This window comes from Acomys russatus, chromosome 24 (assembly GCF_903995435.1).
Source record: "Acomys russatus chromosome 24, mAcoRus1.1, whole genome shotgun sequence".
NCBI lineage: Eukaryota > Metazoa > Chordata > Mammalia > Rodentia > Muridae > Acomys > Acomys russatus.
In genome coordinates this window covers 28,048,772-28,073,159 of record NC_067160.1, presented here as the reverse complement: position 1 = coordinate 28,073,159, position 24,388 = coordinate 28,048,772, and the positions used below count along the sequence as shown (strand labels likewise).

Sequence of the window (24,388 nt, the reverse complement as noted above, 5' to 3'; positions counted from 1 at the left end):
AGCTACCGCTCAGTGAATGTCTGTGCCGGGAGCTATGCTAGGTGGTTTCTAGGCAGATCTAAAACTCTGGGAGGACCATTACCTTTGTTTGGCAGATGTGAAAACTTGACACACAGAAAAAAATAAGTAAGTTATTATTGAACTTCATATCTGCGTCATAGGATTAAAGTAGAGTCTAACCACCTACAAAGCCTCTGTTCTTTTCACTGCAGTGTTGTACCTCCAAAGGAGGCACCATGTCTGCATTCTGCATTGTTAGTCCTTTTCACAAATGCTGTTGCTGAGGCATACGACAAAATTGCCATGGTACAAATATAAACTGGTGACTGATAGATGAGAGAGAGAGAGAGAGAGAGAGAGAGAGAGAGAGAGAGAGAGAACAGAGTATCAGATTATTCAGGGCTCTTTGTGATGTTGGTGGTATATCTCTTGCACTGTGCTTATACCCTGACCCAGGTGTGCAGAGCAGCTAGTTCACAATGACCTGCCAACCACCAGCATCATCATGTGCTTTGTGGATGAGGTGTGGTCCGCCCTCCTGCGGTCTGTGCACAGCGTTCTCAACCGATCTCCTCCACACCTCATCAAGGAGGTTCTGCTGGTGGATGACTTCAGCACCAAAGGTAAGAAACCACTCTGGAAATGCTAAAGCTTGTTGGAAGGCAAAAGCAGTTTAGTTTAGAGGGTAATTTAATGAAGCTTACGTATGTGAAAATGCCAAATTATTGTTTCACGTAGAGCCATAAAAACATAAACCTAAGCCCAATCATACATTACTAATTGAGGCTAGAAAGATGGCTTAGAGCACTGACTATTCTTCCAGAGGACCTGAGTTCGATTCCCATCACTGACAGGGCTGCTCAAAACTATCTGTAACTGCAGTTCCAGGAGGATTGCTACACCTTCTTCTCTCCTTAACACGCACTTCTTGCGTGTAGTACAAAGATGTACATGTAGGCAAAACACTCATACGTGCCACAAATACATGTTTAAGAGTGTCGCTGTTCACCCTGGGGTCTGCTGTGCAACATGTCTCTGCTGCTCACATTATGACCAGCCTGCCCTGTAGGAATGTCTTTAATGCTGCCGCTCTCTGAGATGATCATTCAAGTTGAGAAGATGATGAACAGGTTTTTTTTTTTTTTTTCATGTACTACAGTGAGCAAAACCCATCCTGCTAATAATATTATTTTTCTAGTCAGTAGCCAAAGTTAAACTCTGCAGAAAGCAAAGAAGTGGAAGTCCCTCTTCTAAAGAGTAAGGAAGAGCCTGTTTTTCCTTTTTTTTTTTTTAATTAATTTATTCTTGTTACATCTCAATGTTTATCCCATCCCTTGTATCCTCCCATTCCTCCCCCCCCCCCATTTTTCCATTATTCCCCTCCCCTATGACTGTTCCTGAGGGGGATTATGTCCCCCTATATATTCTCATAGGGTATCAAGTCTCTTCTTGGCTACTTGCTGTCCTTCCTCTGAGTGCCACCAGGTCTCCCCCTCCAGGGGACATGGTCAAATGTGAGGCACCAGAGTACGTGAGAAAGTCGTATCACACTCTCCACTCAACTGTGGAGAATATTCTGACCATTGGCTAGATCTGGGAAGGGGTTTAAAGTTTACCTCCTGTATTGTCCTTGGCTGGTGCCTTAGTTTGAGCGGGACCCCTGGGCCCAAATCTGCCTATCATATTGTTCTACTTGTAGATTTCTAGGACCCGACACATTTTCAAAGGATCAGAAAGACAGTGGCTCTTGTACAGGCTGGAAGCAGAAGCTGCCACAGATATTAAGGTCCCATTGTTTTCGCTTGTTACACTGAAGAATTTTGTCCTTTGCATTAGCAAATACCTCCATATGCAGGAAGTCTAACAGGCCTAGCAATGCCACAATGTGAAGTCCCAAAATTTCACCCATATTTTTGAACTAGAAAAGAACAGCAAATGGATGGTGATGTTAAAGATAGACAGCCAAAACTTGGTCTGTAACCATGGCGACCGGCGTGCTTTCTTTGGTGCTGTTGCTGCCACCATAATCACAACAAGGTCAAGCAGCAATAAGATGCCAAAGAGTACTGAAAATGCACATAAGTGATCCTGACAGCATCCACAGAGATAGTAGCCAGCTCTCGAGCAAGAGAAGGCCGTTGATGAGGAGCAGATCCAGTTTTTTGTGGACTCTGAATCTTGTACAGTTTCAGGGTCTTCTTTTAAAAAAAACTCATAGACACACAAAATTAGTAGGAAATAAGCTGTACATATATTCTGGGGGAAATCAGAGAGGTGACACATACCTGTCATCTTAGTACCCATACCAGAGGCAGGAAAATCAAGAGTTCAAGCTCAGCCTGAGCTATATAGTGAAATCTAGTCTTTAAAAACAAAACAAAACAAAAACAGCTGGAAGCCGTTCCTACCTTGGATAGGTATCATTAGCTACAGAAATGACTGTAAATATATCCTTAAACTTCTCTAAAATGTTCCTTAGCTGGACATCTCTATAGCCAACTAAAAGGCAAAGATGCTCTAAGCTGAAAGCATGGAACTGAAGCCCTAGGTCCTGTGATGAAATCTGCAGACCAGAAATGGAGTTTGATTATCCAGGCCTGCCCTTATGGGCATGACAGAGATTGTTTAGCTGGAAGTCACCTACACAGTGTCTCGGGCTGTTCACCAGCCAATCGGGGCTGCTTCCTTTCCCATGGTGAGCATTATGTGCCAGGAAAGTGCCTACAGCGCAGACACTCCAACCAAACAAGTCCTTCAAAATACAGACCCAAGCAGCCTTTGTCTTATGTAAACACACTACTCTAGTTGTTGCTCTGCCCGCTGACCCTTTGATATACTCAATAAATCTTCCATCACAGAGAGTTGTGGGCAGGGATGGTAGCTCTTGCCAACTACAGTTGTGTTGGCTTATTACAAATTTTGAAATTTGCACACATGACTTAAGCTCCTGTCTTGGATTTGAAAAGTTGGTCACTTTAGAATACTGAGCCCACATAAAATATTTTCAATAAGATGACTTCAAATAAAATTACGGCTCAAGAGATATATTTTGGTAACTGGAATGACATCATAGTTTTGGACTTGACACTGCAAAGACACTTCTAGTAAATCCAGTTAGTTAAAGTATTTTCGGTTTGTTCTTCTTCTGATATAGACTACCTAAAAGCTAATTTGGATAAATACATGTCTCAGTTTCCAAAAGTCCGGATACTTCGCCTCAAAGAAAGACATGGCTTGATCAGAGCAAGGCTGGCAGGGGCACGGAACGCAACAGGTAAGAAACTGCTCTGCTTTAGTTTTCATCACAGTTTTGCTTTAATTTATGATGTTTTTCAAGCAAACAGATTTTGAAAGAATAGATCCATAAATGTCCATATGTTCTCATATGGATATTAATTTCTAGCCTTGTGGGATGCATGCTTAGTCAGACAGACAAACAGATACACTGACATAGACACACACACACACACAGAAAGAGAGAGAGAGAGAGAGAGATACACTAATTATTTTTTTTCTAAGTCTTTGAAAAGGAATTCATAAACACTGTGAAACTATGACACTATACACCCAAGTTTTTACTGGGCATTGCTGAAAACATAGGAACATTCTCTTAAATAAGCATACTTTTATATTGAAAAATAGCAAATACCTATATACATTCTTGTAAACTTTTTTTCATTATTCCCAGTATTTTTCAATTCAAGATCTTTTTAAATTCCGTGCACTTTGTTTGGTTATTTTTTTCCTTCTCGTCTCACAGTCTAGTCAACTTTATGCATTACATTGACATATTGTTATGTTACTTTAATATTTCAGGCAAAATATTTGTACAATTGAGAATGTTCTGGAGTTTCAGTCCTCATGTTACCTGTAGGATAAATGATTTGAGTAAGGCCAATATATACAATTTGATTACGTGTCACAGCCATTGCCTATTTCTTGTTTCTTCCTACGGTGTCAAGCTGTCCCAGTACTGGTTATACTAAGTTAAGATATTGACAACTAGACCTCTCCTCTGGGAGTTAGAAGTAATGGTAGTTTGACCCTTTACGTCACAAGCTTAACCTAATACCCACACATTTTACATGGTGACTTGGCTTGCACGGCTGTCTCTTGCTCAAATAGGTTTTTAGAATGAGACCTTATAAAACACCTTTTCTATAATTTTCTCAAGCTATCATTTTCGTGTGTAGTAAAGATATCTCCAGATCTCATCTCCTGTCTTTTTTTCTACCCATCTCTTCTCCTACCCTTTCCCCTGACCTCTCCCCTATCAAATTCCCCTGCAACTCTGTTTCTTCACATAGTTACCTCCATTCTCTCAAGCTGCTCACTGAGGATGCAGGTATCCACACCCAGACACCTAAGTCCAGCATCTGCACTCTCAACTACTTCCGTTCTGTTGCTTGTAGCCACCTTATCACCACTCCACCTCTGGAAGCCCTAGCATTACCAGTCGCCATCAGCTTGGAGTAAATAAATTCTCATGATGCTCACTGGAATCTTATTTTCTTATATCTTGATCCCCAAAGTGTTCTTACCATCCTATTGGTTTGATGAAAGAGTTGATCCCTTTGTGTCCGTGTTCTCTAGAGGAAAAGAACTGGTAGACTCGATGCATACCAAAGGGAGATTTATTAGATTGTCTTATACAACATAGTCAGGGTAGTCCAACAATGGCTGACCCACACAAAAGAGTCTGGGAGCTCAGGCCAAGAGGCTGAGCATGTCAGTGGTCTCAGTCTGTCACTGAAGGTCTCAAGAGTTCCTGAGAGTAGCTTGTTGTTGTATTATTGACTTTTCTTGGGGAGATGAAACACAGACTCTACTGACCTCACATAGGGAGCCCATGGAGTATGGATACCACGAAAATCCAATTTAGTAAACTACTGACTTGTATTAGTTTACTTACAGATTATCTATTACAATTTGTAATAGAAATTCTAAGTGAAAACAAATGTATCATGACAAAATTGGCAATTCAGTGGTAGCTAAGAATTTTTTTAATTTGTATTTATTCCCATTTACCAATTATAGTATTAAAGATTAAACCAAGGGTCCTTGTGCATGCTAAGTACATGTGTTGTTATCACTGAGTTTTTTGCCTAACAGTCACTTTTTACCATGTGTTCATTGAAGAAATTAACGTTTCATTATGAATTTTTTATCCATGTGTATAACTTACATTGATATTGTTTATCCCCCATCACCCTTACCTGACAGACTGTGTTTTAAAAATTAACTGTCTCTCCGACCTTAATTTGTTTAGTAAGGTCAGTCTACGAGTAATGCAAAAATGTGATAGTTAAGAAACTGTAGGGGAGGAACTTATCAGCTGACGCATGGCTGAAAAACATTCCCATGTGCAAGTGTTCCAGTACAAAGGGAGCTGGACAGTTTCAGAGCAGAGAAGGAGTTTGTAGGTGCTGTTGAGAAGGGACCACCAAGCAGAGTGGTCAGAGGTTCATTTGGAGGAAAAGACAAAAAATAAAACTTCTGTACATTTCTGCATGCCGGGTAAGGAATGTTGGAATACCAGTGAAGGTCAGTGAATAGAGGGCTAAATTGTCTCATTTGCATTTTAAAAGCCCAGGCTCGCCTCCATATAGAAAATGGATGTCAGAGAGATGAGAGAAGTAAAGAATTCACTTAGAAGGCTATTACAGTTGTCCTGGACTAGGGGAGCAAGGGGCAGTGGCAGGAACAGACAGATTCATAATTTACACTGGGCATGGAGGCTACAGGATGCACCACCAGATAGACAAGATAAAAGTGGGGAATGAGAGGAATAAAAAACAAACCCTTGAACTGGAATCAGAGCAACTTGAGGGATGATGGAGCCTTAACTGGAGGAGTAGGTCTGGGAAAACAATGAGCCTTTTGTTTTGTTTTATTTTGTTTTTTAACAGCCCGTGATGACTTTAAATGGAACGTAGACATTAAAGTGGAAAAGCTTAATGAATACAGCATGAAAGCCATGCTGCTTATCCACCTGCACAGAGAACAAAGTATACTGGCAATGACCTCCCAAATAGTCCAGCTATTGACAGCAGTACGAAAGGGAGGCTTTAGGAAAACTTCCTTAGAAACAGTAGCAATCAGTTGCCCTTCTTTCCATAAAATATTGTCTTTGAGTTTAGCAAATCCAAATGTAAAAGTTTAAATTGGTGTTTAACGTTCAATACCTTTAAGAACATTGACCCAATGCTGGCGTGGTAAATGTCAAATTCTTTAATAATAGCTTCTGTTAAGAAATAGACTCTACATCACAGTCCAGCTACCTGTGTAAATACATGCATAACCATGGAAGAAATTTCATCAAGTGGCATGTGCTATGCCTCCTATCTTTCCTTCTGTGTTACTGGACAGTCCCACCCAACTGACCTAGTGCTTCCCGAAGGGTCACGGATCTCCATCTGGAAAACTCTAGCTATGCGCATCTTAATCTCTCACTGCTTCCTAGTAAAAAATTCTGCCCAAGGAACCTAAAATGGACACTTTCATCACCTTCAAGTTTTGTAGAACTATACCACTGTAAAACATAGTAAGAGAAATTTCTTTAAGATTAAAATTTTTAAATGATATAGAAAACGCAGGTCCATTTTAACCCTGAAAATAATAATTGTATATATAAATCCATGTGTACAGCCAGCCCGCATTATACATCCATGGACTCAACCAACTTTGGGTTAAAAATATTTTTTAAAAAATGTATCTGTACTAACCATACAGATACTGTTTTTCTTGTTGTCTCCCTCCCCCAGATAACTCAGTACCACAACAGTTATATAAGGCTAGTTACCATAGTGGTTCAGTGATGGTTGAAAGGATGCAGGAAATACTACACTATTATATATAAATAACCAATGTTGACACCTGAGAATGGTCTTATGAGGAAGCCTGGAACCAACTTTTTTTGCATATGTAAGGGATTAATGCACATATAAAACAGTGAATAATAAATTCCTAAATTCTTTATCAAATTGCTATAAAGATACAGAACAATTTATTTCCACTTTATGCTATCATCTCCTGTGGAATTCATGGTTTGAAAAGCAATGCACTAGGCAGCGTTACTGGAAGGCCAGTGCCTGAGAGCTTGTGGAAAAGCAGAAAGTTAGGCCACGTTGGGTTGGTAGCATCCTCGCTAAGGATGCACCATGGTTCTGGAAGTGAGCCTGACACCTGAGTGAAGTTTCATCAAGGACCTACTTCAGGGATTGCCTTTGAACAAGGCTGGCGGGCCTGCTGACCACACCTTTCTCAGTGCCCTGAGCATTCTCCAGCCTTAGGAGCAGTCCTGGGTCGGAAACTGCAAGAAGTCTAAAGACTCCTTGAAAACCAGAGGTTAGCAAAGATACTGAATAGAAATGTTCTCAAGGATGCTTCAGTCAGACAAACAGACAAAAACTGAGAAACTGAGTCCAGAGTCTGTATGGCCATGCCAGCTCTGTCCTCAACTTATTCACTCAACGGAAATCAAAGAAAAAAAATTCAGCTAACATGACAAAGCTAGACAGTCAAAGACACAGAGCAATACAATTCAAGCAGACTGGAGGTTTAATTAGCTGCAAGGATCTATAAAAGAATCAGCAGCTCATCCTCTTACCATTAATAATACCCATAGCACCCTCAGAGCTCAGGGTGTCTGAGTCCAATGTTCATAAAAAGATATAGTCAATCGACTGCTGACTAAAGAGTTTGAAAGGCCCAACCAGGAAATCAACACGCTGTGGGCAGAAAAGGGACAATAGATGACTAAGAATTATTCACCAAAGAGAAGTACGCTGTACATCAGAGAAGCTCCTCAGTGAGAAGCAAGGATAAGAGTCTCAACCTCTCCAGGACAGGTCACTCAGCAAAATTCTTAACACTGTCATGACCATTCATAGACTCATTTTACTAACTTCAAGTAACTCCCCAACGAGAAACATCAAACTCTTGGTCTTACTCCAAGCTTTCCTCATAAGCATCAGTGGGTATCATTCATAAAATTCCACAGTGTGTTTCTGCTGCAGGTTTCCCCAGTATCTCTAAAAAGCCATTAAGCAAAATTAATTGGCAAGCCAGCTCCATGTTCCTGTAGAAACTATAAACACACCCCTCTAGCACTAACTACTTGATGATGTGACAATGTCCCTGCATGGTGCCGTTGTCCTAAAGGAGCTAAAGGTATCTGGCACACTGAGGAACTTGAGGTTGGCCATTTTTATTTTATTTTATTTTATTATTTTGTTTTATTGCTGCTGATGTTCATAAAGCCTATCTCCAAACAATCCAGCATTACCCTTACACAGGTCTAGAAAACAGAAAATTATGCCAGGTTACAAGCAAGATTCTGACTTTGAGATTAAACAATTCATTAATAATAATAATAATAATAATAATAATAATAATAATAATAATAATAATAATAGTAAGGACTACTAGCCATTTGTTCAAAGACTGATTAGATCTTAGAAATTTACCATAAGGTGTAAAAGTTGAAGGACACGAGTTGTCTGTGAATAACTTCAGTCCTCTGCCCATTTCCTCGTGGCTCTCAGCTTCTGTGCATCATCACGGGGGTCACAATGTCCAGAGATGATCCTACCACGATTAGAGACACTGTCAGGAACCAGCTTCGCAGGGAGTTCCTTGTTTTCTTATCTAACACAATCCTGAGATTTTTATTTTAAAACAAAATAGCTGAAAGTGGAGCAGTGCCATCCATGCGTAGGAGATTTTCCCAAATAAAACCGATATAGGATTCCAAAAGATGTTTTAAGCAGGTGCCACTTCCCTCAGGTCCTGGCAAGAAATGAATGAGAATATTAATGAGGTAAGATCTGGGCCAGGTGGGGAATGAATGCAGATTTGGAGCCCCATCCTGAGCTATGTAGTCGACTCTTTCATAATACTACATGACCCCCTAGGGGAGGTTACCTTGGAAAGATACCCTAGCTATTTGTCCCTCTAATCCTTATCTGCTAAGTAGGAATTAAAATGGGTCCGCACTCCAGCTTTGTAGGAAGGAACAGATAAGCCCATCAAGTAGAACACAGAGCTTCATCTTAAGAGTTGCTAAGACAAGGTAAGACATGGTACGCAGCCAGGTACTGGAATGGTCAGTGAAAACAATAGGAAGAATGAAGGAAACCTCAACTGAAGAATTATCTCCATCTTATGGTCATATCTGTACAGCATTATTTTATTAATGATTAAAATGGGAGGATACATGCCATTGTGGATGGTGCCACCCCTGCCCCCTCATTCCCAGTCATATAGGGAAAACAAGCTGGCAGCCCTTGGCTTGTCTCCATGCTGGACCATGATTGCGTTGCTTAAGCCAAATCAACACTTTGATCCCCAAGATTCTGTAGTCAACAGTTTCATCACAGCAACAGAGACGTAATCTGATTACAGTAGTCTTATCAGTTGTTTCTTAACATGAGTGGTGCTTACCCTGCAGAATCTCTATACCGAGAAATTTCATATTATCACAAAAGGGACATCTAGGAACCAGGAACTCAATCGGAAAAAAAAAAAAAGACACCCATGTTCAGAGTCATTCTTCTCAAAACAACACCTAACACTTTTAAGGATGAAATATGTGCACTCACTGTATCATACCATAATTTTCAATGATTATTTTCTTTTTACTCTATAGGTGATGTGTTGACATTCCTAGACTCTCATGTGGAATGTAATGTAGGCTGGCTGGAGCCCCTTCTGGAAAGAGTTTATTTAAATAGAAAGAAAGTGGCCTGTCCAGTAATTGAAGTCATCAATGACAAGGACATGAGGTAACACTACCCGTTCTGACACCAGAAAGCAGCAGAGAATGATGGGCCTCCCAGGAGCTATGTTTGAACCTAAGAATCACAAAATACTTGCCCAAATAACTTCTTCTAAGTTATTGTTTCTCCCTATAAAATGGCCACTGTAGATGGAGAGATGGATATGAGTTGAAGCGAGGCTTCACAGAGCTGATGGTGAGGGGTCATGGTGCAGAATCACAGGTGTCAGCAACTGCCCCACCCCTGAACTGGTCATGAAGCTGTGTTCTCAAAGTCAATAGAACCATGAATAATCTTAGCACTTGCAATTTCTTTTTTCTTTTTTCTTTTTTCCTTTTTCTTTTATCCTGAATTAGTTACATGACAGTGGACAACTTCCAAAGAGGTGTCTTCACCTGGCCCATGAACTTTGGCTGGAGAACAATTCCTCCAGATGTTGTTGCAAAAACTGGAATTAAAGAAACTGACATAATAAGGCAAGTGTCTGAAACTGTATACAGAACTCCTAAGTCTTTTTGTAAGGACAGAAAATACATTTTTTAAAACTCTATCATTCTGAAAACCATCAAGAATTATAGGTGTCAACTATCCGTGATGGTACATACCTACAATCTCAGTACTAAGGAGGCAGAAGCAGGAAGGTGGAAAGGTTAAGGATAGCCTGGGCTACAGTAGTAAGCCTTTGTGTGTATTTGTGTGTGTGTGTGTGTGTGTGTGTGTGTGTGTGTGTACATATATTTTTATGTGTATATGTATGTATGTGTATATGTTTCCTGAGAAGCCAAGTTTCCTGAGAAGCTAGTTTGCTACCCCCAACCCTCAATTTCCATTTGAAATGTACCCAATTTAACTCTGACCTAGGGAAGTCCATAATAACCCCAGGGTTTATATTAGAATATAATTGAGAAATAAGACTCTTAATCCTACCCATGTCTTCCCTGACCCTAATCATGCTCAGTCCTCATGAACTCTTCAGGAAACCCAAGCTTCTGTCTCCATCTCAAGACCTCCCTGCACCCATCCAGAAATGCCTCCAAACTCCCCCCACAGACAAAGAGGACCCACTCTAAAAGCTTAATTTACATGTAATAAAAGTTTAGCTTGATCCTTTGTCTTTGTAGGTGCCCAGTCATGGCAGGTGGATTATTTTCCATTGACAAAAGTTACTTTTATGAACTTGGAACTTATGACCCTGGTCTTGATGTTTGGGGTGGAGAAAATATGGAATTGTCATTCAAGGTATCTACTACTAAGTGTTTCTTCTTCTTCTTCTTCTTCTTCTTCTTCTTCTTCTTCTTCTTCTTCTTCTTCTTCTTCTTCTTCTCTTCCTCTTCTTCTTCTTCTTTTACAGTTAAAAATCTATCACTCTAGGGGCAGGGGAGATGACTCAGTTGATAAAGAGACTGGCACAGGAACATAAGGATCTGAGTTCAGATTTCCTGTAGAAAGTGCAGCAACTGTAATGGGTCTCTAATTCCAGCTACTCAGGTGGATTCAGTGGGCTCCACATTCAGTGACAGAAACTGTCTCAAGAATTAAGGTTGAGATCAACTGAGGACAACCTCTTATGTTAGCCTCTGGCCTCCACATCCTTGTTGGCACAAACACCACCACATACAGGCACAAACACACACATGTGGATTCACTTTACTAACCACTAGCATATATGTGACTGCCACTGAGAAGAAACGGCATCATGGCACAGGCTCCATGGATTGATTATTTTATTTCCCACTATTGTAAAACTATTGGAGTTAATATTTTATAACAGCATTTCTATGTCTAATTATCCAGGGAATTGCCTTCTTTTTCTGCATAAACACTATGAGATTCATATGTAATACAAATTACTCTGGGATTGATCTGTAACATAGAGTGACTCTCTTGGAATAGATCTCTGATATGTTAGAGTCAGTGGAAATATTTTCAATGAGTAATCTTGACATTACAAATGGCAAAGAACCCCTCCAGGGCTGCCCACCAGCAGCCGAGTATGTGCCACAACATCTTTGGAAACTGCATGCAGTGACTTAGATCATCATTGCCTCAATGCCCAGGAAAGCCTTAGAGAGAGCAACAGAACACAACCAGCAGCTTTCCTGTGGGTCTGGGTGGTCTATGCTCAAATGGGTGGAACTTTAGAGGCCCTGACCAAGAATAGTTTTGAGTTGGGTACCACATCCCTACAGGCCTCCCAGTGGAAGGGAAGATGAACAAATGGACATCCATAACCTCTCTCTGATTCACCCCAAACAGGAGCCCATGTGACATACTTTATATATTGGGGTTCTGTAGAAAAGAGATAAAGAGAATTTTACATAGATGGTTGGGGGAAGGGGGCACAGATAATCAACTTTGTGCTACTTAGCAGGTGGAGGGGTGTCTCGAGGTAGTTAGGTGGCATAGTTAATTGCCTGTGATTTGTGAACCACTCTTTGATAATTGGTGCTTTCCACTGATGCGCTCCCAGGTCTGGATGTGCGGTGGTGAAATCGAGATCATTCCCTGTTCTAGAGTGGGCCACATATTCCGAAACGACAACCCATACTCCTTCCCCAAAGACCGCATGAAGACGGTGGAGCGGAATCTGGTACGGGTGGCCGAGGTCTGGCTTGATGAATACAAAGACCTCTTCTATGGCCACGGAGACCACCTCATAGATCAAGCGCTGGATGTAGGCAACCTCACTCAGCAAAGAGAGCTGCGGAAGAAGCTGAAATGCAAAAGTTTCAAGTGGTACTTGGACAATGTCTTTCCTGACTTGAAGGCTCCCGTTGTGAGAGCTAGTGGTGTGGTAAGTTAACGTGGCCATTTGCAAAAACAACAGAAACTTCTTCAGACATGCTTAGAAAAGCATAAAATATTATCCTTTAAGCGACAGGCATGAATGCCCCTGCCCCTAAGAGAACGTGTAGATGAGCGTTGCTCGAGATGAATCTGTGCAAGTCTATCATACAGTCATGATGACTGATAGTAAGCATCACATACCTACACTGCACATAGGGGACCAGGCAGGACTTCAGAATGTAGGCTTCATCTCTTCCTTTGGCGTTTGACATTGAATGGAGAGCAAGGATAATAAGTAAGTGAAGTGTGAATGCAGAATATGATAGCTCTCATGAAGGAGCAGGCCGAGAGTGCTGACTCCTTTTAAACGCATGCTCTAAGGAAATCCTCTTGGGATTGAAAGCCAGGTCTGAGACCAAGCACTGAGCCAGCTCTGAGAGAGAGGGAGGTGGAAGCTCAGCTCCTGCACAGCTCAGGGCATGCGGAGGGGAACCAGTGGGAGAACAGGTAGGGAAACAAGAGCCAGTTATGTGGATCCTTGTGGGTAATTTTCTTCATTCCCTTCCTGCTTTAACAGGTTGTCTGATGGAAATTACAAGCTTTAACTGGATTTTTAAAAAAGGTTTGCAGAGAGGCTGAAAATAATAATTCAAGGAACTAAAGGAGATTTGACAAAAGGAGAAGTGAAGCAAGTAGTTTGTGTGGGTCACAGTGCTAAGGACAGTGTGGGGAAGTTGAGAGTCTGGGACAAAGCCCTGAGGCCACATAAAAGTGCAGCATCCAATGATAAGAACATCCAGTCCTCCCCTGGCGACGGCGAGGCCTCATGTTCCTGTTTAGACTCTCAGTTCACTTTTCACATTTATTTATAAATATTCCAAGCGTTCTCTTTCTTTTCACTCAGAGCCACTGCCCCCTTGTGCTTAGGGTGATCTCTAACTTGACTGTCAAGACGTCTGCCTGCCTTTTCAGACCCGTTGGCTCTTCTTAGGACACAGGTGTACAAAGCAGCCCCTCTCCCAGCCCGCCAAATTCCCAATAATGAAGACTTAGGGAAAACGATGCTGTTGTCCTTATTAAGGAAATCCGGGGAAGGTATTAAAACCAGGAAAGCTGTCTGAATATTTGTTCTGACTTTATAAAATGTTATCAATAAATACACATGACCCTATTTGTTTATAACAAAGTGCTGTGAACAGTTCACAAGAATACACAGTGCTTGGGATAGGTCAGAGCATCCATCAGCTCCTTTAGATAACCAAGTAGAACCATCAGCCATATCACTTCCATGTTTAAATTCTATCCTCAAACAAGGGTGGATACTGAAGGAGTCTCAGCAGCAGCATTACTACACTTTGGCCACCAGAGGGTGCACACAAACTACTTTTTGATTCCTCTGGAGGGTAGCCACTGATCTTTGAAAAGCTCTCCTCCCAATAGATGCCAGCACCATAATATATCAAAATGCTGGGCATACACTGCAAAGCCACTTCACCAGACCCTTTTCTTCCATTTCCATTCTCTTTGCTGCCTCACGCATACAAATATTAATGACGATGTCATTTGCACTCTTCTGACAATAGTTATTACTGTTTTAAAGAGTTGAAATTTCTTTTCCACACTCAGGGAAAGTTACAAGAAAATAAAAAAAATCTATTTATTTTTCTTGCTTAACACTTCCCATTATTCAACGTTAACACCTTGAAATTTAAGCCCAATGAAAGTTATTTTTTATTGTAAGTAATTTCTCATAAAGTCAATAATATTGAAACTAATCAATAGCCTTATCCACAGTGCTTTTTTTACATTAACATATATTGTTAGCAAGCAGCCTAATCCTAAGAGTTAACAATTATGTAATTAAATGTGGTAAATTTCCACTTTTGGCATTAGGAAAATAAAGTAATTCAACACAGAAAGTATGTAATCTACGCAATATTTAATTTTTTTTTAGATCAAAATGGTTTGCATGAAGGACCCAGTATGAATTCTCCCTCACCCTCAGTGCCTTCTAAGGCCTGCAGGGTCGAACTACTTGAAATACAAAGAAAACTAGATAACCTAAGCCTTCCCAAGCAATATTCTGGGTATTGTTAGTTGTGCAACAGAGAGTCAAGTAGATCTGGGAAAGGAACCGCTGTCTATGTTCTGAGTCGTAAGCTGTGTTCTGGAAGGTTCTGAGAAGTTCTAGGATAGGGCAATTTGCTTTGCTGTGTTGGATCTAGAGCTTTCCAAACTCATTTTATGGTAGCATAATTTCTGAATGAGCCATGAGGACTTATTTCTCTGTTAGGATCCAAAGAACAATAAGGATTTTGATTTTCTTCTTGGACTTCAGCATTGTTCTATGCCACATGTCTGCTCATGCCCCCTGAACTTAGAGTGTATTGCATCTTTTCTGCACGCCCCTGTTCAGACCTACTATTGGAGGATGTGCCCATTTTTGTCACTTTAAGCTGTGAATGGAATGGATTGACAGTTTATTTCTGTATTTAGTGGAGAGGTGTCCCCTAGAATTGCATTGTATTCCCCTGGGTCAGATGCCTTAGAAATACCAAATACTGCTGATGTTTCCTTATATTCCTTGAAGGCCCATGAGAGTTCCGAGCCTAAGCAGGTAGGGCACATTTTTATTTCAAACCCAAATGAAGGTCAGTGTGAGGCTTCAGACTCCCAGACAGAATCTAGCTTCCATGTTTTCTCCCTGTGATAGTGGATAAACTTTTTTCCCCTAGTACCCAAACGCAGGTCAGTCTTTCTGTGGAAGGGCTCAATCCCAGCTTTTGTTGTTGATGCCAACGTCTCACATGCCCCACAAATCCACACGCATCCCCCACATGTTTCTGTGGGTTCACTCTTCCTACTTACCAACGTTGCAGTAATCCTTCTTGATGTTTCTTTCTGCATTTTCCGACCCCACAAACTACTCCCTACTTATCTTGAAGCTAAGCTATGCATTCACAAGTAGAAAGCAGCCCATTAGACACCCTGCTATAGAATCTGGTGGTCCTATAGCCAACATGGCCTCCATTATCACGGCATCCCAGAACTGGAGCTCTATATAGAGCGTCATAAAAGCTGAAAAACCATAAACATGGTCACTACCACTACGTCCCAAGCTTAGCAGGCGTTCACAGAACACATGCAATTTCTCCTCCAGGCAGCACCCCTGGCAAACTGAGAAGCCTAAATTACATTGTTAACCTACCATCTTGTTAGTCCTGTCCAGGAATTCAAAGAAAGGAGGGGAAACCATATTCTCTGCATTCAATGGTGACTGATAGAAAGCTTCTTCCATGTTTGACCCTGTAAATCCATTAAAAACCTGAGTCTGTCTAAAGGGCCTCTATGCTTGGCTCTGTTTTAGCTTTCGTGACTTTTCTGTAATGAGTCGTAGCTTGGCTGAGTCATGAGAAAACGTCTGGCAGAGAATTAGCTGGAATATGCTGTTTTCTGAAAAGCTCAATGTATGATTCAGTGTCTAAGTGATCAGGTAACATAGAGGGGTCAGCCAAGGAACACAGCCTGTAACTCTTGGCTTGATGAAATTGAAGGTGTGGACACTGACTTTTAAATTTCAAGTCCCTTTCCCCTTCAAAAAGAATCCCTACTTTCTATACCAACTTTTGCTTACTTTCATTCAGCATTCCAAGAACGAGTTAATGTGAAGCTGTGAAGCTAATGTCTGTTGCCACTGTGACTGAATCACAGGCTGAAACTGACAGATTGTCGCGGTGCTGTGACAGGGTTACATCGTGTCTCTGTTAGAGCTGTGACCAAGAAAATCATGTAGTGCAGATATTTGCTAATCTATCAACTATATTTTAATCTTATGATCTTCTACCCTGTGTTTTCTGAAAGTGTCTGAATGTTTTGTTATACATTAAGATATGTCAGTCCTAATGTCCATTTTGCATTCTGCTTTCTAGCTTATTAATATGGCCCTGGGGAAGTGCATTTCCACTGAAAATACCACAGCCATCTTGGAAGACTGTGATGGGAGCAGCCAGGTAGGCTCAGTCTGGGTTCTCTGTCTCTTGGTAGTAGCCGGAAAGAGTGTCTGACATGTTTGTTGCTCTTGTGATAATTGACCTCTGTCCAGGAAAAATACAGAGATGTCTAAGTATCAGTGCAATCAATAACCTGTCACACAAGAGTACCACTCAGCAGAGACACAATAAAGAAGTGGGTTGTTGGTATGGAAGTCAAATCCTCCATGATGGATGTAGTCTTGGCTTCTTTTTCCTTGTAAAACTAGTTGAACTTACACAAAGTCTTAAAACCTTGGTTAAGTGGCAGCGAAAATAATGCCTATCTCAAAAGCTGGAATAAACAGCAACACACTGGGGCCTAATAAGCCCTACCTACTGCTTGATAGTCTATGTATGTTGGTAGAAATGATGAAGACAAAAATGCCTCAAATATGCCTGGTGGGATCCACTCAGTGGGTAAAAGTGCTTGCTACACAAGCCTGGCAGTGTGCGCTCAATCCCTGCAACCCACGTGAAGGTGTACTGAGTACCACTTCCACACTACCCCTCTGACCTCCATGCATCAGCTGTGATATGCATGCCCACATATCATACACCCAAATACACACATACAGCAATAATTATACATTTAAAAGTTTATCAACAGATAAAGTAGGAACCATGTTTCCAAGCAGCCATCCTGAGGAATCAGTTTCATTCTGTTTCCATTCCTCTCCCCAATCTCCCTCCTTCCTCTGATATCTTAACAAAGTAGTGCACATCCCATAAACCAGGATCCCTGATGAACACTCTTTCAGCAAAGTCATCACAAAATCAGGGCATGGTAAATAGGAAAGGTGGTGGGGCCAGGAGAAACAGAACAGGACTACTCCTGCAGTGCTGGAGGTGAGCCCCAAGGGATTACACCTCCCTCCCCAGCAGATGCACTACGTTATCTGTTGACAAATTCTAAATGTACTGTTGCTGTTGTGTGTATGTGGGTGTGTGATAGGTAGGCATGCATGTCACAGCTGGTGTGTGGAAGTCAGAGGAATAGTGTGGAAGTGATTCTCTCAGTATCTACTTTGGATGCTAAATAGGACTCCCAGGCATGCTGATCTGTGGGTACAAATCACCAGCATCCCCTACAGATCATTCTGCAATAGTGGCCTCTGCTTGCTGAATTACTTCTCTGTCCTGATTTAAGCATCATGGCTTCTACTTTCAAACACATCCCATCTCTAAATCTTATTCCCAAGCTGCCTCTAGAATAGAAGACACGTCTGTCAGTATAATTCTTCTGTGGATTGTAAACCTGAAGCCAGGGAAACATTTTAATAATTAGAAAAGAGAGAAGATGATAAGTTTAAAGAATCGACTGGAAGAAATAACTTTTGCTTATTAGCAATTCACAGTGGAGATAGTCATAAATAATAGAAAAACCAACTGCAGAATTAGTCTAAATACATTAAAATATTCAATAATTTACTCCTCCAAAACTATCACTGTAGAAACAGCATACCTGTAAAGTCAGTATTTCACTAAAAACCCAACTTCTATTGTTGACTACCAATGAGTTTGGAAGGTGGGACCAAAGTGTGAGTTTTAGAGACACTGCCTTCCAGAAAGCTCCATCATATTTTGTCCCTGTTGCCCCTTTTGAGCTTCTCTTCCTAGTGGTTTACCTGAATAATAAAAAGGACAGGAATATAGAGGAAGTTAACTTGATTAGGTCAGAACTCATAAGGCCTAATACCAGACTTTGTCTTCATCTAAAACAACTCAGAGGTAATAAAATATTCAGCGTCACCCTCAATTCCTGTCCCTTACTTTAACTAGAAGTCTTCTTAGTTTTGTTTTTTTTTTAAATTCTTTCTAAGGTAATGTGCAGCCTATCTTAGCAACTATATAGCTTCCTTGTCTATTGTTTGCCCATGGCTCTCTGACATTGTTACTCCTACACAAATCACCCTTGGGCATTTGTTAGGGGAGACTGACTCACAAGGACCATGATAGAGCTGAGATCCAGCACTTGTAACTAGTGTCTGGGTGACAAGACTTTGAGTGGCAAGATTTAACACCATTTCTTTTATATAGCCTTGTAGTCTAAATTAAATCTTAACTGGGAGCCAGTCATAGTGACAGAGACCTATAATTTCAGCTGTTAGGGAGGCAGGGTAGAGGAATTTTAATCCAGCAACATGGCTACTCTGCCAAGGGATCACATCCAATGACCTAGGTCTGTGTGATCCATCTGGAAAACAGACATGCCCTTAGAATACACCTTTAATCTCTCTGGCTGGAATACATACCTTTAATATCTCCGGCAGTAGTAGAGACATGACATACCTTTAACTCCTCTGGCTGGAATATAGACACATATTTAGTACATACCTTTAATCCCAAACAATGATGTTACTTGAGGGCCAAAGTGATGAATCAAGGAAAGATTTGACAGAATGAGTCAGAGATAGGATATGCCAACTTCTCACAAGAACAGACATGAAAGAGAAGCTACTTAAGAGCAGTGCAAAGAGGGAGCAGGGAGATCATGGAAACAGTACAGTAGAGTTCAGTGCGGTTCAGTTGAGTACAGTTGAGGTCATGCAGTTCAGTTTGTATAGTTCAGAGGCAGTTTTTTTTTTTCAAGTAGAGCAATTTAATGAGAAGTGAAGAGAAGCCCGTTTGAATCAGTCAGCTTGGAAAGGAAATTTGAACCAGAGCAGCTGAGTTGAACCCGCCAACCAGAGCTCAGAAAGAGCTAGAAACGATAAGCTTATTCAGCAGTAAGTCTCAGAGGCTAAAAACATTGTAGGCCTAGGATATAAGATGGAAGCTGTAAGCTGAAGCTTTATAGGTCAAGGATTGTAGGAGATTAGATTGTATGAAGGCTATAGGATTCCATGCCTAGGGATAGTTAGATGGAAACGGTCTGGGCTTTGCCCAAGCCATGTATTCATAAAGCCTGGGCACATACAGTCCTCATCACATCCCCCATTTAAGGAAATAAAAACAACATTTACAAGGCTGAAGCAAAAACAAAATCACAATTTTAGGGCTTTCCTAGACTATATAGAACAAATGCAAAGGTATCCTGGGCTACTTGGTAAACCTGGTCTCAAAATAAAATGTACAAAAAGAGTAGGCCACATAGCTCAATAGTAGGGCACTTGCCTACCACGTGGGAAGTCCTTGGTTCAGTGTTTAATACTGCAGATGAAAGACATTCCAGTTACATTATAATGATTCATAGGGAAAATACATTTCAATATATTTTTTCTGTCCCATACTTCCTCCGACAAACAGCAAACTTCACGAGGACCAGAGCTTTAGAAAAAGGTTGACTAAATAGCCTTAAATTATTTTCAAATTACTGTTAACTTAGTTGTAAGAATTGCAGACATGATTTCATTACCTGTGTTGGTACTTACTCTACATTGTCAATTCCTCCAATCTGGACTTTGCCAGGAGCTGATCCTATAAATTGGGAGATGTTACATGGTACCAAAGACATGTTCAATAACATCCCCTGCAATGAAATAAAGCAACCTGAGTTCAAATGAGTCTGGAAGAAGAAAGCATGACAATTTCCACTGAAGAAATCTAAGGCTGGGGTTTGTATCCACCTCACGCCAACAATGAATAAGAAACTTAACTGCGTGGTGATTTACATACTCTAGTACTTAGCACCCAGATTGTCTGGACCTCACCACACTGGAAAGAACATCCATATTCAGAAATATACTTGGTGTACTGACAACATATACTGCTTCTGGTGATATTTATTGGGAGTGTACTGTATGCTAGACACCTGAAAATCATTATTGAGGTCCACAAAGATAGTCTTGCTATCCGACTTGACAATGAGAATTGTGACAGTGTGCAGGTTAAATAATACTCATTCCTCGTCAGATTAGAGTGCACGTGATCTCACCTATTGTTGGTAGAAGTCTCTGGCAATGGACCTTGCCTGCTATCTCAATGGCCTCTCCTGTTCCCGTCCCCTACAGCTCCAACAATTTAATTATACCTGGGTAAGACTTATTAAGCACGGAGAGTGGTGCATGGCGCCTGTCACTGATAAAGGCTCCCTGAGGCTGCACCCCTGTGATAACAGAAGCAGCAGGCTCAAATGGCTGCACAAATCCGAATCCGCCTTTCATCCAGAACTGGTAAGCACAATATCTGTGCCATCCTTTACCACAAAGTTAACTTCCAGTCAAAGGGAGCACAACACTCTGATTCTCGGTCTCATCAGTGGGAAGCCTTAAATGCTGTCTGTAACATTTGAGGCAGTGTGAAAGTTCATGCTGGGGCACAGTGAACAAACATTTTTGAAATTCTTAATTTAGTTTAGTTTAGTTTTCTTTTGTTTTAAATTGATTTCAAGTGAGTAGTTTAAATTCAAGGTGCCCATTTCTTCCCACTATATTGGTACTATCATCTTAGTTCCAGAATTCATTTAAACCAGTCAACAATGCCATGTGTATTATTGAAATTTATTCTCATTGGTTACCAGAAGAGCCTAGAATTGGGAAACATGGAAAAAGCAAGAAGCAACAAGCTTCCTGCAAACGCTGCTGTTTAGAATTATTCCAGTTCCCTATGCTGCCCTCTTTCCAAGAAAGACATCTTTTCCTCACCCCTGTGTGGCTCCACAGATAACACTTTCCGGGAACTGCAGGAAGTGATTACAGTCTGTATATGTCTCTTGCCAACTTTGCATTTGGTAGTAAGGCATCACCAACTGAAAACTATACTTGGAGAGGATGTTTCCAGCACAGTTGCTATCTGTGTTATATACCCCAGTGTTGCTGTATGTATTCTCGAAGTTCAATCAGTTTCTCCCAGTCTGCTTTGAATAGGATTCAAGGTCACATGCTTTGTCTTAGAATCTTGAGAGGATAAGAATGGTCTCAGGATTGTCTTCTCAAGTTTCTGCCACCTCCCTAGCATGCCGCCGCCAAATGTCTTGCAGGCACTGGTGCTGTGGTTAGAGCCAGCTCCTCAGCTTGCCTAGGGAAGACTGTCTTGACTAAGTTAATTGGTGTGGGACTATTCCTCAGAAGGGAATCCTGTGCTGTGTGAAGTAGAGAAAGTAAGAACTAGGTAACATTCATCCCCTAATCTCTGCTTCTTCTTTTACTGTTCTTGAAATATGACTAGTGCTCCAAACTCCGGCCACTGCGGATTCCCCCACAGTGGTCAGATGGACCCTTGACCTGTGAGCGAAAATAAGCATTGCTTAGGCACTCTTTCTTTTGATGTAATATCCAGACATTCTTTTTCTACTCTGAGCCAAAATCAGGGCCATGCTACTCATTCAATCTACAGCAGTATATTTTATATTTTATTTTAATATTATTTTAGTATTTTGGACATTTTTGTCCTTACTGATAATGATGATTATTGTCAGCTGATACTGCCAAATAGAGAATTACTAGTGTAAGCGTCTATTTTTTTTTTTTCACACTTTGGGGGAAATTTCATAACCATCTATCAACTAAATCACATTACACCTCCTACTTCCTTCCCACCACACCTAAGGTGGGAAAGAAAAAGGCCAGAAGGAAAGGGAGACTATGAGAGTCAGAGCATCTCATGTCTGCAGAAATGGCTCCTAGACAGGATGTACAGTGAGCAAGTATATAAGAGTAGGTCTTATCCCATAAGCTGACCTGGAAAAGGTAAGTTACTAAGGTAACAGAAATGAGGAATCCGTGGTGTGCCACATCCCTGCCTTCTGCCTTCCTGTCCCTTGTGATGTGTCCAGATGGTCAGCTGGCCTGTAACTGACTTTCTCTAGTTCTCACTGTCTGTCTCTCATTCTGCTTCTTTTTTTTTTTTTTTTTTTTTTCCTTTCAACAGTTTTCATGCAAATTCTCTTAAACCCCTTCCCCACCCCCTTAGAAAAATACCTTAGACGATGAAAGTGGAAAGGGTTGTGTCAGCTCCATTTCGAGGTTTGAGTTCACCCTAAGACGGCCTTGTTGTGTTGGGCCTGTGGCGAGGCAGCATGGTTCAGAAACAGCACCAGCTAGAGCGTGCCCAACTCACGGCCAGAAAGTGAAGGTCACACAGTCCTTATCACAGACCTGCACAGTGACCTATGGGTCTCCCAGCAAGCCTCAATGGCCTCAAAGACCATTAACACATCACCTTTGGTGCAGCTTGGGAGAAGAATGGGTGAGGGGCTGTCCAAGACATAAACAAGTCTTAAAGAACAAGAGAAAGATGGAGAGAGCCTGGGAAACCTCTTTCTTTTTTACAGTTGGACTGTAGAGTGCAACGACTTACTAAAATTAGACACTTCTAAATTTGCATTTTAAAGTGCTCCCTAAAGCGCTCCTCCCTAATGCTCGGGTCTCTGCCTCTCATTCAAAGTGTCAGACTTTGGAGCATAGAAGGCTTCTTTTTCACTGTTCTTTATGTGTCATTAGACGAGGAATAAGTGATTTGGTTACCTCTGTCATTCACCACAGAACACAGTGTAGACAATGCTGAACAATTTTCTTCAAGGCCACCTACTTTGGACAACCTTAAATATATGCAAGCATTCTATTTCAAAGGTTCTGTAAGAGCTGTAATGTTCTGTGGAAACATCTTTAAAATGCTTTAGCATGAAAGTGTCCCCTATTTGAGTAATACATGTATATTACTCATATTTATATGTGTGTGTATATATATATATATATATTACTCAAATGGGGAGGCTTTCATATATACATATATATAAATGTATATTTAACTTGTTAATGACTAAAATTATTGTATATATATATATATATGAAATTGAGATTTACAAGTTAAAAATTATAAAGTCATAGTTAGTTCTAAGAAGATTATCTCTCACCTTTAATAAATATTGAGCAATATTAAGGTCATCTGGAATGCCTTTTTTCTTTCTAACTAAATCTGGGCTCTGAATGTTTGGCATTTCTAGCCTTTGTGAATACACAGGAACCTTGTAAGACATGATCTGGGTTAGCAAATGAACAAACTTGCTTTCTGTCATACTACATGAAGTAGCCACCCAATACATTAAGTGACAGTCGTATTTTTTCCTTTAAATAATATAGTTATTGGCCATATCAGTAGTTTTAAAAAATGCTATTTGCTTCCTGAAGAATTAAAATATTCCAACTCTGAGATGTTAGATCACTTAGTGTTAGACGGAGACAAATGTGATGTTTGCTAAAGCTTGTGCTTATGTCACTAATTTAATTCAGGAGAGTTCCTGAGGGGAATGAAAATATAATTTACTTATTATATCTTCATATGTCTGTTGTCAAGTTTAGTCTGTAGCTCATTCCCGTACCCTCTTTTTTTTTCTTCAGGTGGATCATATTGTTTTTGAAAATTCTCAGCAGTTATTATGCATGGAAGGGAATGTTTCTCAGAAGACCCTGAAACTGGCTGCTTGTAACTCAGTGGAACCTTATCAAAAGTGGAAATTTGAAAAATACTATGAAGGCTAGAGAGGCATATTTAATCCAGTTAACCCACTAGATTCTGTGAAAAGAACACCAAACTTGGTGCCTGTATTTCTCTCCATGGTCATTTATATTTTCCATTTTAATAGCATTTGAATGGACAATTTTTGAAAATGACTACATTTGAAGCACCAAATGGGAAACTCAGGGAAACAGACTTCCATTGGACTAGAGTTCTGGGTGGTTGTTGGGGTATCTGTGCTCCTCCCCTATGCTGTAAGCATACTGCAAGTCTTCCTCACAGACTCTCACAGGTAACCAGAACTGAAGGTGTATAATGATGTCATGACCATGACTGCTGTCATGACCCATAAGTAGAGGGAAACCCAACCAGAATCTTGTTTCATCCAATTCTTCT

The 24,388-nt window shown here is 40.7% G+C and overlaps 1 protein-coding gene across 1 annotated transcript in view; it reads left to right on the top strand.

The window, feature by feature from the left end:
• Galnt5 (polypeptide N-acetylgalactosaminyltransferase 5) overlaps nucleotides 1-24,202 on the top strand; it is a 39,268-nt gene extending 15,066 nt beyond the window's left edge. The window contains exons 2-10 of the mRNA XM_051166346.1: nucleotides 457-623; nucleotides 3,155-3,274; nucleotides 9,650-9,785; nucleotides 10,136-10,255; nucleotides 10,901-11,018; nucleotides 12,250-12,573; nucleotides 16,496-16,576; nucleotides 20,548-20,709; nucleotides 23,875-24,202. Coding sequence (XP_051022303.1) covers nucleotides 457-623; nucleotides 3,155-3,274; nucleotides 9,650-9,785; nucleotides 10,136-10,255; nucleotides 10,901-11,018; nucleotides 12,250-12,573; nucleotides 16,496-16,576; nucleotides 20,548-20,709; nucleotides 23,875-24,015 — 1,369 coding nt within the window. The 3' untranslated portion in view covers nucleotides 24,016-24,202. The remainder of the gene's footprint in view (nucleotides 1-456; nucleotides 624-3,154; nucleotides 3,275-9,649; nucleotides 9,786-10,135; nucleotides 10,256-10,900; nucleotides 11,019-12,249; nucleotides 12,574-16,495; nucleotides 16,577-20,547; nucleotides 20,710-23,874) is intronic.
• Nucleotides 24,203-24,388: the final 186 nt, after the last annotated feature.